The sequence below is a fragment of the Callospermophilus lateralis genome, chromosome 15 (genome assembly GCF_048772815.1).
Source record: "Callospermophilus lateralis isolate mCalLat2 chromosome 15, mCalLat2.hap1, whole genome shotgun sequence".
NCBI lineage: Eukaryota > Metazoa > Chordata > Mammalia > Rodentia > Sciuridae > Callospermophilus > Callospermophilus lateralis.
Genome location: NC_135319.1, coordinates 79735046 through 79754333, shown reverse-complemented (window position 1 = coordinate 79754333; position 19288 = coordinate 79735046). Strand labels below are relative to the sequence as shown.

Here is a 19288-nt window from a genome sequence, read left to right as displayed (position 1 = left end):
CATTAATGGCAGATGCTACGAAAAAAGTCACAACTCATCACTCAGTTTCTGGACTTGAGCCATTTCTGAAAACCAGAACTAATAATTATAAAGTTCTGGGACCCAGGAGATAGGATCCTCCTATACCACTGCAAGTGTATATGAAAATCCCCAAGTTCTTCCTCGAATCACCTAGAGTAATTTCACTGGGTAATCGAATCCTAGAGGGAAAGACAATGCAAATGCAAACATTTCAAGTACTGTTGAATACAGGTCTGAATCAATACTGACTATGAGAAATATTAAATGCTATCACTGCCTCTCTGTATAGCAGGGATACATGAACATAAGGAAATAAATAGCATCTGGGAAAAGGTCTAGCTCAAAGTGGGTCTACTGGGGCATAGATTCACCCAGGAGTCATGTCTTCAGTCCCTGAATAGTCATTGAAATACATATGCTTGGCAAATGGTCCTTGGTTATCACAATGGAAACTGCTGGAAGTGCTATACCTGAGGCAATGTAATAAATTTTAAAATATTACATTCCAGAAAGAGTGGGTGACAGAAATTAATATCAGCTTAATGAACCTAAAGAATGCACCAGGACAAAAACTATCGAGTTTCCATTTACATAATTGGTCTGGGCCGTGAAAAAAAAAAACAAAGTTTAAAGGATAACAATTGCCCACTACCAAGTAATAGCCTAAAGTGCAGGCACCACACAAGATACATATATTTGTTAGACCTGACTAACACAGCCATTGAACTGTCAAATGAGTTGCTAAACTTATTATAAAACAAGAGTTGATAACAGTTTGAAAGTTCACATAGAAAATATTATAATTCACAATTTTGCCTCAGAATAATATTATGTCTCTCTCCTTTTGTCATAACAAAGATATCCAACTGAATAACTTACAAAATACTGTACCAGTCTATACATTTGTGACAACATACTATTTGGGACCAGGTGAGCAAGAATAACTAATGCAAGGGAGAATTTAAGACATACATGCTTCAAGGGGTAGAAGATTAAAACCTAAAAATATTCAGAGACTTTCCATATTGGTGAACTACTTAGGGGTCCAGTGGTCAAGAACATTCTGAACCATCTCATGTGAATTAAAACTCAAACTATTTTATCTCACAACTCCACTTACAAAGAAGGAAACAAACCATCTGGCAGGCCTCTTTGAGTTCTGTGTAACTTTTGTTTTTCTTTTTCAGTCTTTTTAAAATTATCTTTATGTTGCCTAGGCTGAGTTTGAACTCTTGAACTCAAGTGATCTTCCCACTCAGATTCTCAAGTGCCAGGACTATAAGTACCTGCCTCTATACCCAGATTCTCTTTGAGTTCTAAAAAGGCATCATATTCTACTCTTATACTATTCCAATCCCCACATTGGAAGACAGCATAGGACTATCAGCTCTGACTAGATGGCAATGGAGGACAAGAGCACTGCTGAAGGTCCAGGCTACACTGCAAGCAATGCTATAGCTAGGGACATATGACCCAGTAGTCACTCCAGCTATTGGAAATGTTACTGCTGGAAAAGGTAGCAAGTGAAATTTATGACAAGACCCAGTGAAAATGTCACCATACAGACTACAAACATGTCAAAAACCATGCCATTTGGAGTAGAAAATTATACACCTCTATTCATCTACTGGACTCTGGAAGAGACAGAATGCCTGGCCTCAGATAATCAAATGACCATTGTTCGGAGTTTTTCATCATGAGTTGGCTCTGACACAAATAAAAACTCAAGGTGGACATAGTATCCAAGATCAAGTATGATCAAGACCACAGGGCACAAGCAATCTACATAAGCAAGTAATCCAAGCTCCATGTCATCCACCATTTCTGCACCAGTACCACTCCCTCATCTTATAGTTATGGCCATATGGGGAATCCATTCTGCTCTGATAACAGGAGGAAATGTAAATATGCCAGTTTTATGTTTGGTTAAAAATTAAATGTCTTAAAAATCAATGTTAAATTAATTTAACTTGTTGATATGTAGTCTATTCCCATACTTACATTATGAAGTCTCCTACATTATTAATCTCACTGCATACTCAATTCAAGGCTAAACAAACTACAGTAAATTCTATATAGTTAGTAACATCATGAAAATGGACAGAAATACCATTTCATACCTACAGAAAAGCCACAGAAAATAAATAAATAAAACATATTCTCTGGAATAAAGATTTTTCCCTAAATTCTATGCTACAAGGTATCAGTTTACAAACTATAAATATATAAGATAGATAGATATAGATATATATGATCAAAAAAAATCAGGGTTACTATTCTCTCAAAACCAAATTTCAACAAATAATACTATATCATCAGAACTATTTACCCATGAGGCTGGCCACAATTACAAAAAGAACTCAAGTTGAAACTCAGATATTAATCCTTTATTGTCTTTTTGGTCATCGCATCCTGTAACTTTTCCAAAAATGACAAGAAAAACACCTATCGGGAATGCTCCAAATATATTCACTGATGGATCAAATAATGGTACAGCAGCAATAGTTACACCTTATCAAACTTTTACATTTTTAGTACCCAAACAATCAGCTCAAAAGGTAGAGCTTAAGGCAGTATTACAGGCTTTTGTGATGTTTAAAAATTCTGTATTTAATTTATTTTCTGTTAGTCAGTATATAGTTAATGCTATAGTATCCCTTGAAGATGCTGGTAGGATTTCCCCTTCCTCTACTGTTTTCTTTTTGCTTTCCACTATACAAAGTCTAATCTGGGACAGAAAAGATCCATTCTTTATAGGACATATCAGGGCACATACAGGATTGCCTGGAGCCCTTAGTTTGGGCAATGATTTAGCAGATAACACTACACATGACATACATATTTTCTCTACACTAGAAGAAGCTATAAATTTTCATGGTGTCAATGCTAATACTTTACAAAAGCGTTTTAAAATAACTAAGGAACAAGCTAGACAAATAATAAAACAATGTCAAAATTGTGTGACCTTTTTACCACAAGTTAATCTTGGAATCAATCCTAGAGGATTGATACCTAACCATATTTGGCAGATGGACGTCACACACTTTCCAGAATTTGGAAAATTAAAATATTTACATGTTACAGTTGATACTTCTTCTGGATTTTTGATGGGCTCCCTTCATGCTGGAGAAAAAACTAAAGATGTTATAGCTCATTGCTTACAAAATTTTGCCACTGTGGGCGTTCCAAAACAGTTTAAAACAGATAATGCCCCTGGTTATACTTCTACCTCTTTTAAACAACTTTGCTCATCATTTGGCATTACTCATATAACAGGAATCCCATACAATCCACAGGGACAAGGCATAGTTGAAAGAGCTCATCAAACTATTAAAATGTACTTATTAAAGCAAAAAGAAGGAATTGGGAAGGGGTATATATTCCCCAAAGATAAACTTAAAATATCCCTTTTTACTCTAAACTTTTTAAATTTGGATTCATCAGGGCTTAGTGCTGCGGAAAGGCATATGTGTCCAAAAAATGTATATAAGCCCAAGGTACTTTGGAAGGATATTCTAACAGGACAATGGAAAGGTCCTGACCCAGTAATTGTCTGGAGTCGGGGGACTGTTTCTGTGTTTCCACAGGGAGAACAGCAGCCGATTTGGATTCCAGAGAGATTAACTAAGGTCCTGACCCAGTGATTGCCTGGAGTCGGGGGACTGTTTATGTGTTTCCACAGGGAGAACAGCAGCTGATCTGGATTCCAGACAGATTAATTAAAGCGATTTCTACAGACCAAAAAGAAGATGATTTGGCTCAAATCCCTAACAGCTGATATCCAGAACTCCAGTTTGGTTATTCTTACATCTGTGACAGAACCAGAATGCTTTTTTCAATATCTATTTTATTATTGCCCTTTCCCATATCATGAAGTTCTATTTTGTTTTTTGAGCTCATACAGACCTAGGTTAATGTTTTGCTGATCAGTTCTATTTTTTGACTATAGAATTTTTAAACATTGCAATGGAGATTTCACCTGTAAAAAGTTATAAGGCCTTTACTATTATGTGTCGTATGTATTATGTGTGCACACTTGTGTTTTGTGTTATATGTTTGAATGTACGTATGTCCATATGTCATATATGATGAGGCTCATGAAAAAATGGATCCAAATAATTTTTTTTTACTCACGTGATTTAAATGGTTTAATTTAAATTGGGTAAACAGCTGTTGAGGATTGTTTTAAAATGTGAACAAAAAAGGAGGTTAACAGATCTGTTTGTTTACTTTCACCTTTCCTTTTCATTATATTTAATAATTCTCTTAAAGATAATGTAAATTATTAAGAAAATTGTTTTCTTTTAATGCCTTCTGGAATGTTACATAATTTTTTCATTAGCCATTATTGCCAGAATTCCTATCTTCATCCCAGTGCCAGTGAAGACAATGTAAATTGTTAAGAAAATTGTTTTCGGGCTGGGGATGTGGCTCAAGCGGTAGCTCGCTCGCCTGGCATGCGTGCAGCCCGTGTTCGATCCTCAGCACCACATACAAACAAAGATGTTGTATCCACTGAAAACTTAAAAAATAAGTAAATAAATATTTAAAAAAAAAAGAAAAAAGAAATTGTTTTCTTTTGGTGCCTTCTGGAATTTACATAATTTTTTCTTTAGTCATTATTGCCAGAATTCCTATCTTCATCCCAGTGCATGAAGACAAAGATAAAACTAATCTACAGCTTCTGCAATAGCCATCACTGAACTGCTTACAGAACTTGCCTAAACTATGTATCACTTGTATGCATTGTGAACTCACCTGTATGCATTGTAAACTATCTGTTAGTGCAGCGACTTGTGGTAGTGTTGGGGTATTTTTGCTGATGATGTCATCGGTGGTACAATTTTTCCAAAAGGAGCCGTCAATTGGCTTGGTGTATCTTCCTCCCTTCTGCTTGTCATGATCGTTCAGCTAAAATTTGGGGGCCAACAGAGGTGAGGCAAAGAACCTCACCCCCGCCCCCGCTGGTACAAAGACCTCCACACAGGTGTGGCTGTATACTGGACCAGTAGTCAGTGACGGGTAAGATCCAATTACAATGGTACCAACCTAAGATAATGGGTAAGGACCATATGTACTATTGGACAACCTAAGGCAGGCACGGTCCCTAAGCCACATGCTTGTTGTTTAAACAGAGAGGGGGAGATGTTGAGAGCCACAGCTGAAGGGGCTCCAGCAAACTTTCAGACTGCCAGCTGATGAATGGCTCACAGTGGCCCCAGCAACATCTAGCTGATTGGCTCCTCTGTGGTGATGCTCATTGGGCTGTTTCCCTGCCCTTTCAGACCACGGAGCTGCTCATTGGGGGACTTTTTTGGCTCCGCCCATGCGACCCAGCCAATCGGCCTCAAGAGCAGGAGGATTGTGGGAGGAAGAGGCTGGGTTGGGGTGTGTGGCTTGTGGAAGCCGGTGGTGGCAGTTGGGCTCTGGGGGTTTTTTGCTGAGGAGCTGTTTTGTTTGGCGTGTGTGGTTCTAAAAATAAAGTTAGTTTCTTTTGACAAGTGGCTCCTGAATTGTGCCCAGCCAGACTTAGCAATTGAACATAAAATAATACAGATAGAAAACTCATATTGATTGCCTAATTTTTCTACAAATTCTCATGTCTTTCCATAAAAATATGCATTTGTTATGCTCTACAGAAAAACCTTGAAAATTGTTAATATTCCATTTTAAATGCCAGTTCATAAATCAATATTGTATAGCACATAAAACAGATTTTATGCACATGAGTCTAAAACGCTAATATTTCAAACTCTTGTACTTAAAATGAAATGGATATAAAAAAATATTAACGATTTCAACTCTTTGGAATAGAAGAGTAAACTTTCTGAATATTGCCCAAAGTTTTTTTCCATTGTCCCTTAAATGATGGTACTTCACTAAGATTTTATTTATCTTCTCCTGTAGGTCAAAACTTCTTTCAACATTCTAAATGTGCACAATGTCCCCTAGGATATCTCATAAATACTTATAGCATCCCCTCAGGATTTTTTTCCCTGGCTTTCATTCAATAAACATTCAACAATTTTCCTACTCTCTGGCAGGAAAGGTTGGCAATACTATTTGACTCCCAATCCTAACTGAAATCAGTTTACAGTGTTTTAAAAGACAATGATATTTCCTGTTGGGTTCAATAGCCTTGATATAAAAATTATAATTGTAAGTTTCCTGAAAATAAATAATAACTGAATCCCTAGAATAAATTCTACTTGGTCACAGTTTATTATACTTTTGCAACATGTTGGACTCTATTTACTAATATTATATTTGAAATATTTGAGTTTGAATACACTACTATATTCCCCGGCCTTTTCCCCTCCAGGGGTTTTATTAAAACCTTTTAAAAATTCCCTTTCAGTGTATGTTTTCTTTCAAAAATCTTTATAAATTTTTTGTTTCCCAACCAATCTCTAAAAATGCTTAGAGATTTGTTAAAGATAGAAATTCATTGTTCAGAGGCTGGGGTTGTGGCTCAGCAGTAGAGCACTCACCTAGCAAATGCGCACCCTGGGTTCGAGCCTCATCACCACATAAAAATAAATAAAGATATTGTGTCCAACTACAACAAAAATAAATAAATAAATATTTTTTAAAAAAGAGATTCATTGTTTATTATTAATTTCTTTCTCCTTGATTTTTCTACCTTGATCATTATTTCTATTTTGTGGGAGGGAGCAGGCATAATAAAATCCAAATGGATGTTAAATATACTGATAAAAAATATTTTTGAGTTTTTCATTCTATTAATAAATACTATATGTCCTTATCCCAATTAAAAGATCATTCAAAATTTTCCTGTTAGATCTCCAAAACTAACATCATAGTATAGTGGTAGGCTCAAAACACTTTGAGTTAATCTATTTTTTTATTTTTTACATACATGACAATAGTGGAATGCATTACACTCATTATTACCTATTTATAGCACAAGTTTTCGTAACTCTGAATATAAAGTATGTTCACATCAAATTATGCCATTATACATGTACTTTTTTTGCATTACAATTCTTTTTTTTTTTTTTGAGAGTGAAAGAGAGAGAGAGAGAGAGAGGGAGAGAATTTTTTAATGCTTATTTTTTTTTTAGTTTTCGGCAGACACAACATCTTTGTTTGTATGTGGTGCTGAGGATCGAACCCGGGCCACACGCATGCCAGGCGAGCGCGCTACCGCTTGAGCCACATCCCCAGCCCGCATTACAATTCTTAATATACATACATACCACAATTTTTCATATCTTTGTTTGTATATAAGGTATGTTGACACCAAATTCAAATCCTCATACACACATTTTGAACACTTTGAATTTAGACTTCACTTCATATTCTGAATATGCCACCTTATGACCTACATGACTTTGGATTTAACCATGGTAAATGACACTGTCTTCTCTATGAATTGAATTCAATAATACACATGCTAGATAGTTAAGAATTACATTATAAAGCATGTGTAAAGTACCAAGCACTATATAAAACCTTACGCAGATAGTTGTCCCCTTTGTCAAAATGAAAAATCATTCTTTTTAAAAAATTATTGGCTTGGTTTAAAAAAAAAAAAAAAAAGCTACTACCCAGAGGGAAAAAAATAACACCTTGAACAAAGGATACAGCTTAAAATAGTCAGTGGTTGGCTACTTCAGGGGGAGAAAAAAAATGTGTAAATGATTTTAAGGGTTTTCCTAAAATAATACAAAATTATTTTAGTGGTCAGGCAACTGACAACCAATTTCAATCAAGGAAGAGTCCTAAAAACTCATAAATGCATAGAGAAATATCAACAGAAAGAGAAACTAATACAATAACCTTCAAAAAACAAAAATAATTATAAACATAAAGAGTAAGCAAGCTGGAAATTTGATCATTTTGTTGGATTATTCTAAAAATTGATAATTTAATTTGAATATGATTTTGCTATGAAATTATATGCCTTACAAAACTGTATCCATTCTATATACCTACATACATGTCACACTATAGGGTTCATACAAAATCATGTATGCTATGCTTCATAAATGAATTGAGTTTTAAGGGTACATGGAACTATGACTGCACTATTTTATAAAATGGCTAAGCATACATTATTCTGAATTACCAATTAAAATTATATTCCTTCACATACAGAATTACTTTTCAGCTTTTATTAACTTTGTTTTTAAATAATCATCTACCAAGAAATTAATATCATAAGTAAAACCTTCATGTTCAGGAAATTTATTTTTAAACGCCATTATTAATTCAATCTGATTTGAAGTGTCAGCTAGTCTTCTTTCTGCAAGATATATTTCTCATACAAATCTTATCCTTGCCTGAATCTGAAATAATCTAACTCAGGAAATTATATTTTCATGTTTCTGTTATCTTGTATTATCTTCCTAAAGAAAAATATGATTAATAAGCTATTTTTCATCTTGTTTAGAATTCTATCTGAATTCTGAATAGAAGACTATCTTTAGTAAAAAGATCTCTTTAATCTTAAAAATGAGTATCTTGGTGGCTTTCTGAAAGCAATAATAATACCAACAATAACAACAAAAATGAATATCTTTTTCATATTCTAAAATTTGACTTCATGCTAGATTTACAAACAAGAACGTTTAAGTATGTATTGTGCTATATGTTACAGTTGATTCAGACTTATTTACTAGCTCTGATTCTATTATTAGCTGTATTTCAGTTACTTTTTGAAAATAGATGTCCAGGACCTAATATCAAAGAATCTGATTATATAGTTCAGGTGTTTATTTCCCAACAACTTTCACAGAAATGCCTGGGCATAGACATGTCTGAAAATCACTAACATATACCCTCTACATCTATCATGCATAATAAAATGAGAACGGTGAAGGCAAGGTCATATCTTAAAGATTAATGATACTAATAGTATATAACTGATTAGAGTCCTAAAGTTGAAACTGTACATTTTAGAGCAGAAAAATTAGAATTGGCACAAATATTCCTATTCATTTAAAAATCATATAACAATGCAAGCCACTAAGTCATCAGGTGCATTACAGTTAAATATACTAAAAAGTTCTAGCATACCATACTGAAGAGAAAAATAAGCAACATATTTTTTCAAAACAGATCCATTTTCTATTTGGTTCACTTTGTGATGCTTCTTATCCATTTCCACAAAACCTACTCCATAAGGAAAATAATTATTGTGAAAGACATTTTCTAATGTATGAAAAATAATTTTCTCAAGAAAATATTCCCAACACTGGGTGCTACCATCCTAGGAAGATAAACACAAACTATATGGGGGAAGTTTACTGGGAAATATATACAAATCATCAAATAAGATTAAAAAAACTTTCACTCTATGTTGAATTACATGGCTGCCTTTTGAGTTTTGGTTGTCAATATTATTAGCTTAGGGCCAAAAAAAAATCCTATGTTAAAATATAAAACTGTTTAAAATATGCCGTCCTTCCTCTTGTCTGAACAGTTTGTTTAAAAAATAAAATTGATATTTTCTTCTATCTATAGCATTAAAAATCAAACATTACTAAATATAGAGTATCTGATAATATATGTGGAATTTAAAACATACAATGGACCAAATCAATAAGCATGGTGTAGTTGAATAGGAAGACTAGCACAAGTTTCAGGAGTTACAAAAGGCTAATCCATCACTTAAAACCTATATAATTTCAGATAAGTTTCTGTTACTCTTGTCTGTTTAATATTCTGAGGACAATAACATCTTGTTACATGGTTAGAAATATTACAGATTTCTGTATATAATTCTCTTGGCATAGTATCTCACACTCTGCTAACAAGGAATTTAATAAAAACAGTACTAATTAGAATAATGATAATGTAACCTCTTTCTTCCTCTCTTTTATGAAACAAAACCCTCTAATATTTTTTTACCTTAGTAAGATTTTTTGACACATAAGACCTAAGATATAATCTTCAACAATATAAAAGAAATAAAAATAAATCCCCAATATGTCAGCTACCAAGTAGCTCAATATTAAATACTTTATCAAAGTAGAGACACTGTGTGGAAGCTCCTTAAAAAATCTTTTACAAGTTCGAAGTCCTACTGGGTGGATTTTTAACAATAACAACATTCTAAACTTTTCCTAATATTTTCCCCTAGAAGAAAAATGAATGAACAAATAAATAAAGTTTTAATCTTCCTCCAGAAAAATAATCTATCTCATTACCATTGCCAGAATAGTATACTGAAAGCCTCAGTATGTCAAGAATAAACCATAACAAGGTCACTGCCAGCCTGGATTCAGTGATTCATCTGAACCGCTTTGCTGGATGCCAGATACTAATTTATGAGGCTTCTAAATGCTGAGACAGTCTCATGTTCATCATTAGTCACCATGTCAAATTATTATTTCAAAAAGGTTAAGGTTATCCAAGCATGCTGGTATGCACCTATAATCCCAGTTATCCCAGAAGCTGATATAGGAGGATAACAAGTTTGAGGCAAGCACTGACAGTTTAGTGAGATCCTTCCTACCTCAAAATAATATAAAAAGAGCTGGGAACTTAGCTCAGTGGTGGCACACTTGCCTAACATGCATAACGTCCTGGGGTCAATTCCCAGTACCACTCCAAAAAAGAAAAAAAAAAAGGAAAAGATTTAATTATTTAGGATCAAATGATTAATCACAGACCAATGCTCACAGTTTTATATACTTAATTTTATTACTGGTAATTTCCTACAAAACAAATTTACAACACAACAAATATCAATGTGCCTAATTAAGAGTCACAATTTCTTCATATGCTGCCACTTGAAATAATTTATCAAAGCAGACTATGCTTAAGAGCAAATGTATATTTCTAGCACCTATTCAATGTGCTATTTTTTTGGTCTCCTTTATTTTTATTTATCAAAATGTTTCCTGATATTCTCAATTTGGTATACTACATTATGCCATCCTAGAAGGTTCTCTTAAGTAATGCTAAATATATTTTAAATATCAGCTACATTTTCTCAATAATATAATACACAGGAATGATGTCATTACAATGAGCTCCTGGATAGCTAAATTTCATATTTCAATAAATGAATACATTTAAATATTCAGAAATCAACAGGACAGTAGCATAATTTAAATTAAGTGAAAAATATAAATGTACTTTATTTCTGAATCTCTGGGGGGAAACCTTATTTAGTTCTTCTATTCCGAGGTTTGTTATACATTTTCATTTTGTCTCATAATCTTACTTCTTCAGCTGTACCTTCTCCATACTCCTTTCTCTAGTTCTATCAGATTCCTAGTTTTAGTATCTGGAATATTTAATATAAATTCAGTTTTTCTCATTCCTACTAAATCTAAAATGTATGAATTCCTACTATTTGAAATTTACATAATTTGACAGCATTCCATATCTATCCATTATCAAAATTAATATAATAATAAACACAATAGACTGATACAGTACTCACATAGGGAGGGATACATTAAATATATAAAAGCCTTCAAAAAGGACATTCAAAGCTGGATTTCACTATTTTCTGTATCCACCACTAACTCACTCCACTACTTCTGTTTCCTTGGCTCTACACCAATACTAATATGCTGCAATTAGAGAGAATGCCATTCATAATCTATCACTGAATTTACCTCTAAAATGACATATAAACATGCTGTCAAATGTATTTGAGAATATTTATGGGAAAATTTTCTGATATTTCCTACTTTATACAATCCTAACAGATACATACCTATGTCATATGCCAGGAAATCGGCAGAAAAACATTTTGCACCGTTACTCAAGGAAGTGTCATTATGGGTATTTCCTCCAAAAATAAGCATAGCTCCATTGATAAGAACAGCTGAATGAAGATATCTGGCAAACCCACTTTCTTTCAAAATAGTCCTACAGAATAAAATTTAAAAATGTATTACAAAAGATAAAGAGACCTCCCTGATTATATATATAAATTATATAAAGGGTTGAATTTGCATATAGAATTTTTCCTGGAATTGTGGAAAAAACAAGGCTTTCTTAACCATTTATAAATGACCACTTAAGCTTCAATATTTTTTTTTAAAAATTGAATATTCTCAGTATCATAAAATGCTTTTCAAACAAGTATCAAACAGAATTGTTAAAACTCAATTCGTTTTTGAATTATCTTTTCATTTATAAAGGTAGGAAACAAGTCTTCTTTAGAGGCCCAAAACATCATAATTTTTAAAAATTTTTATTGGTGCATTATTACTATACATAATAGTGGGATTCATTGTGATATGTACATTGTGATATGTACATGCACATAACATAATTTGGTCAATTTCATTCCCCAGTAACCCCCCTTTCCCTTCCCTCCTCCCTCTCCCTGACCCCCATTCTCTATACTACTGATCTCCTTTCTAATTTCATGATATCCCTTTTATTATTTATTTATTCTTTCTAGCTTCCACATGAGAGAAAATGTATGACCCTTGATTCTCTGGGTTTCACTTATTTCACTTACATGCAAAACATCATTGCTTTCAAATACTAAAATAAGTAAAAAGTTAACCATAGTAAGCTTACTAAAAATTCTATTTGGTTGAAATTATAGAACTCATATGGACCCCTAAATAAACTTTTTATTTAAATATAACATGCACAAAAGTGCAGATATCGTAAGTCTAAGATTCAGTGAACTTTCACAAGATGAACACAACTAAGTAATCAGCACCTAGATAAAAAAAAAAATGAAACCAAACATTACTACTATTCCAATTCTAAGAGCATAGATTTGCTTTGCTGTTTTTGTACATTACACAAATGGAACACATATATTATACTCATTTGTGTGCGGGTTCTTTTGCTCAAGATTATTTTGGTACACATCTACACTTTTGTGTGTACCTAAAAATTAAAAATTACAATGCATTTTAGAGAAATGGTAAATATTCAGGTTTTTTAATTAAAATGTAATTGAAAGTACTATGAATATATGCTCACAATTATAATTTCTCTGAATGAATATATAATATAGGCAAATGATAATAAGAATTAATATTTTATAACTACCATGAATAAACACCTGGCACAAACAAATATGTATAGTATATATAGTTAGTACTATATAAGTAGTATCTCTAAAATTGTGGATTATAATGCTATTTTAATGCTTTAAAATATAAGGGTGGGGCTGGGGCTGTAGCTCAGCGGTAGCACACTTGCCTAGCATGTGTGAGGCACTGGGTTCGATTCTCAGCACCACATATAAAGAAATAAATAAAATAAAGGTCTATCAACAATTTTTTAAAAATTTTTAAAAAAATGTAAGGGTGACTTTCAGAATGACAATAGGAGGCTTTTCTCAAACACCTTCCCAGGGGAAAGAACTATAGTTAGTAGTTAGTTTTAATATATATTATACATATATATGTATAATATATATTATATATTCATAGAAGCTAAAGCTAACACTAGTTACGTGTGTGTGTGTGTATATATATTACTAGTTACATGTATATATATATAAATGTAAGATCTCAGAAAATTTTAAGTAAAAGAGTAATAATTAAAGAATTTTTATTCAAGAACTGCTACTAAATTTTGGTAAGAATATTAACAGTGTATGGCAACAAATCCATTACATACTCCATTACTTGCCCTCCTCCTCACCCTAGGCCACACAGAGTCAGTTCAGAATGACAGAATTTCTACCCCAAAAAGGAAAAACAAAAAGCTCCTTCACTCCTTAGCTTCTAGTCCAAGCCAATTATATCTTACAGAGTGTATTAGGCTACCAGCATTTTTCATGCCCTCCAGCTCTGGGTTACAGAAGCTCTACTGCAGGAAAAAGCATGAAAAATCTGGATACTCTTACCCTACCCAGGCTGGATTCATAGGTGCTAGCTACCCACTAGGCACAGCAGGCCAAGAACAATAATGTTTATCCTACCTCACTGAAAAGGCAGAGGTTCAAAGCCAGACAAGACAAGCTTAGAATACCACAGGCCACAATCCCCATGTAACTGCCTGCACGTGAAGCAGTGAGTGATACTATGAAATGGGAACCAGGCCACTAGGTTCACCTACCTACAACCCCAGAGTTTCAGCACACAGGTTTTGCTTAGGAAGAGAAGCACACTAAGAAGATAAGGAACTCTAAAGCTCTCCTAAAGGAATTGACTTCATTTAAAATAGAGGATGGAAAAACTCAAAGACTAATTGCAGACTCAAAAACAATGGAGATTTTGCTTATATGCAATTAAGACTAGTATTAGCTTCACAAGGACAGTGAGCTAAACTGCAAACCAGACGGAAGTTTAACAGAGAGAACCAGGGGAAGGGACAGCTAATAAAAGCCCTCCTATGGTCAGAACAGACCTCCAACACAACCCTATAAAGTTCTCAAATTGAATTCTATTAAGCTTTTTAAGTCCCACAGCCTTGCTAAAAACAATAGAACAATCAGTCAGCAATTGGTGGAGGCTAAAAGCTGGATGTGATATCAACAGAAGCAGAGCTTTAGAGAGCTTTGAGAAAAAAAATAGAGCCTTGCTGAAATTACTATCATCCGAGGGTGAAAGTGTGTCTCCACACAGTCTGAGGAACATTGGAATATGCACATGGAGGAGGAAACAAATTTCACTACAAGAGTCCATCCAAATGACTTAATAAATTAAATAGCAGTGGTCCTGGAAAAGGCAAAGGAATTAGGTTCCAGTGTGACTACTATAAATTATCTAAAATACCTGGTTTTCAGGAAAAATTATGACATACAAAGAAACAGAAAAGTGTGACCCATAATAGTAAAGGAAAAGTAAGCAAGACAAATTGCATTTGAAAACTTCAAAGTACTTATTAGAAATAAGCTCTTACAGGTAAATAAAACAGTGTTTAAAGAATAAAAATATGACAATGTCTTATAAATATAAAGTATATTATGTCAAAATTGAGAAAAAATGGAAATTTTTGAACTGCAAAATATAATAATTGAAATTGAAAATTTTATTAGAGGAGTGATTGACACTCCCATCAGCAGGCAGATGAATCAGTAAATTTGAAGATAGATCAATAGATTGTACAATATAGGAACAGAGAAGAAGAAAATGAACAGAACCTCTAAAAAATGTAGAACACCATTAAGTACACTGTTCTGATGGGAATACCAATACAGAGGAAAGGGAGAAGAAAGTTGAAAAGTTTTGTTGTTGTTATTGTTGTTATTTTCAAAACAAAGCATAACAAATGCTGGCAAGGATGTGCAGAAAAAGAAATTCTCAACCACTGTTAGTAGGAATGTAAGTGAGTATGACCATTATGGAGAACAGTATGGAGGCTCCAAAAAACTAAAAATAGATCTACTATATGATAGTAGATCTATTTTTGGTTTATTTCACCTCTCCATATATACAGAAAGGACATGAAATCAACATAGCTAAGCAATATCTGCAAGCCCATATTTATTGCAACTCCAGTTACAATAGCTAAGATATGGAATCACCCTCATAGCCATCAGTGAATGAACAGATAAAGGAAACTTGGTATATACACACAATTAAGTATTATTCATCCATAAAGAAGAATAAAATCCTGTCATTTACAGCAAAATGAATGGAAGTAGAGAATATTACGTTAAGTGAAATAAGTCAGACACATAAAGAGAAGTGTCAGTATCTCTCGTGTGTAAAGTTTAAAAAAAAAAGTTGAGCTGAGTAGAAAACAATGATTACTAGAAGTTTGGACGTGGGAAAAGGCTGTATTTGATCTATGCTGTATGCACTATGCTGTATGCATATTCTGGAATATCACATGGAACTTCATTAATATACAATCAATACATGTTAACAAAAAAATTTAAAAAATAATAATGGCTGACAACTTCAAAATTTCATGAAAAACATTAATCCACACATTCAAGAAACTAAGCAAACTCCAAGTAGGAAAGAAAAGACATAAAAATCCATACTCAAATACATAATGGTAAAATGTTGTAAGAGAAAATTCCTGAAATCAGCAGAGAAAACTGACTATGCACACAAGGGAACCCTAATGAGATGAACAGCTGACTTTTTTTTTTTTTTTTTTTCTTTTTTGCTGGCGGTGGGTGTTACTGGTGATTGAACTCAGGGGCACTCAACCACTGAACCATATCCCCAGCCCTAATTTGTATTATTTAGAGACAAGGTCTCACTGAGGTGCTTAGCCTTTCTTTTGCTGAGGCTGGGTTTGAACTCACCATCCTCCTGCATCAGCCTCCTAAGCCACTGGGATTAGAGGCATGCTCCACCATGCCTGGCAACAGCTGACTTCTAATCAGAAACAATAAAGGCCTGAAAACAATGGAATGACATATTCAAAGTACTGAATTAAAAAAAAAATGTCAACCAAGAATCTCACATACACAAAAGTGTCTTTCAAATGTGACTAAAAAATAAAGACACTGCCATATTGACAAAAACTAACAAATTTGTTGGTAGATCAACCTTACAAGATACAAAATGAAGTTTATTCAGTCTTATAATTATTCAAACCTAGAATGCTAGCTAAGGCAACTATAAACCAAATTACAAATGAATATTTCTCCAACTGTCTTTTTCTAATAAATTTGAAAAGCAATTTATATAAGAAAATACATACATAATTGGATTGTTGGGGACTAAAAGATATAGAAATATATTTCACAAAGAGATAAACTGAATAAAAGCTCCTCTGAAGTAAAGAAATAATACCAAGACCTGAGGATACCTCAAGATAGTATACTTTGAATACACGAGGTTCTAGGTTCAATCCACAGCACACACATACACACAGAAAAAAAGAAAAAAAAACTACTACACAAAATTATTCAATAACAATGATTTCCCTTTCACTCGTCCTATAATCTAATACTTCTATATTCTCACATCACAATCTACCCCTCTCCCTATTCTCTCTCTGTCCACCATTAGAAACTGTAAACCCTTATGCAAACCTACTGATTATATGGTAAAAGATAACCAAACTCATCATTTCTGTTTATAGTTGACATTAAAAAAAACCTTTAAATATATACTTGTTTTTCTTTGTATTTTTAGCTTCTTTAAAAGATAAGTCACAATACATAGTTGAGTTTGTAACATGTATTCATGTTATATATATAACAACAATACCACCAAGGAAGATGGAAGAAAGAATAAACTCCTACAAAAGTAGTATCTCTATCTCTCACTAGAATAAAGTTAATATAAACTTGAAGTATATTCTGATGGATTAAAAAAACATATATGGTAAGCCCTACAACCAATACTAGAAAAGAAGCTTTTTAAAAATTAAAATGTTAAACTTCTAAATAATTTCCTTAATGCAAAAAAAACAGCAAAGAAATAGAGCAATAAAAGAACATGAGGCATGTAAAAAATAAATAAAATGGGCCAAGACTGGAACACCCGCACTACCCGCTCAGAGAGGAACATGGTGCTACAGTTCCCTATCCACCAATAGGCGACTTCACCCAAACTGTCTTTATCTTGGGACATTGTAACCACCACCATAGCCCTTCCCTCGTGGTAATCTCCACCAGGGGACAAAATGATAACCAAACTCATCGGGAGGCAGCTGCCCATTGCAGCACCGCACGCCACACTGTGGCATCACGGAATAGGCCACCCAAAGACATCGCACTAGACCATCCTTCCAGCCCATCTCTAAAAGGGGTTGCCTCCATCTTGGGATACTTCCACTGCCATCTTGGGTTTCCTCTGTTGCCAACTCTGCCATCTTTATTTCTTTCACTCGTCCTATAATCTAATACTTCTATATTCTCACATCCTACATCATAAATATCACAACCTACCCCTCTTCCCATTCTATCTCTGTCCACCATTAGAAACTGTAAACCCTTATGCAAACCTACTGGCTATGTGGTAAAAGATAATCAAACTCATCATTTCTGTTTATAGTGACAAAACTGTAAATGTCTAAATAGAAGCTAATTGATTCATGGCTACATATTGGTAAAATTTAATTGGGTATAAACATTGATTTCCCCTTTAAATAAAGGTATTGGTAACCTGCAGGGACATTACAAGATTATAGGGTAGAAACTTCAATACCTCAGGGCCACACTGCAAGAGAGGAAGGCACACAGACAACATGAAAAATAAGGGAGGGAAGTGCCCCAAACAAACCAAGATACTACAGTGATAGAATCCACTGACAGCAGAATAGATAAAATGTCAGAGAAGATGTTCAGAATGTACACAATTTAAATGATCTGAGAATTAAAGAATAACTTAAGAGAGCAAATACATGAAAAAATTGATCACTCCAACAAAGAGATAAGAGAGAAAATACAGGCAACCATTTACCACACAACGAAGAGATAAGCGCAAATACAGGTAGCAAAAGATTACTTCAAGAAAGAGATAGAGATTCTAAAAAGAAAAAAAAAACAGAAATCTTTGAAATGAAGGAAACAATAAACCAAATAAAACACATAATAGAAAGCATCACCAACAGACTAGATCACTTGGAAGACAGAAGCTCAGACAATAAAGTTGACCACACAGTGAAGATGGTAAGAAACCATGAACACAGCATCCAAGAATTATGGAATAACATAGACCAAATCTAAGATTTATAAGGATAGAGGAAGGTACAGAGATTCAAACCAAAAAATAAATAAAATGACAGATATAAATCAACTATGTCAAATATAACATTAAATTTATAGTATTAAATACACAAATAAAAAAAGATTAGGAAAAAACAAAATAAGTTTCAACTATACATTCTACATTGAACAAAATTTAAGTTGAAAGAGATAATAAAAGTAAAAAGATACAAAAGATATGTTGACAACAAACAAGAATCCCTATAATAACATCAAACAGACATTAAACATGTTTCTAGACTATAATAAATGTTTATAACAATTAAATTTCTTCAAGAAAACATACCAATGATAAAAATGTTTGTTCTAACAAATAGAGCCCCAAAATATATGAAGCAAATACCAACAGGATTTGAGAGAACAGATATATTAACTATAGGAGCAGACATTAAACTCTAACTTATGAAATGAATGAAATCACTATAAAATAAACAAGGAAATAAAAGACTTCAATGATACCATAAATGAACTAGATATACAAAAAATATAAAATACTAGATGGCCAACATGAAAATACATATTTTTCTCAAGTACATAAAGAACATTCTCTAATATAGACCACATGCTAGGTCACAAAACAAACCTCAATAAATTTGAAAGGACTAAAATCATACAAAGTATGCTACAATTAAATAAAATTAGAACTCAAAAGCTGAAAATTATTTGAGAAATTCACGAATATATAGA

General features: G+C 33.3%; 1 protein-coding gene across 1 annotated transcript in view; it reads right to left on the bottom strand.

Moving 5' to 3' along the window:
- Positions 1-19288, bottom strand: part of Atrnl1 (attractin like 1) — a 746572-nt gene that overhangs the window by 597815 nt on the left and 129469 nt on the right. The window contains exon 10 of the mRNA XM_076834523.1: positions 11720-11874. Within this exon, the coding sequence (XP_076690638.1) occupies positions 11720-11874 (155 nt within the window). The remainder of the gene's footprint in view (positions 1-11719; positions 11875-19288) is intronic.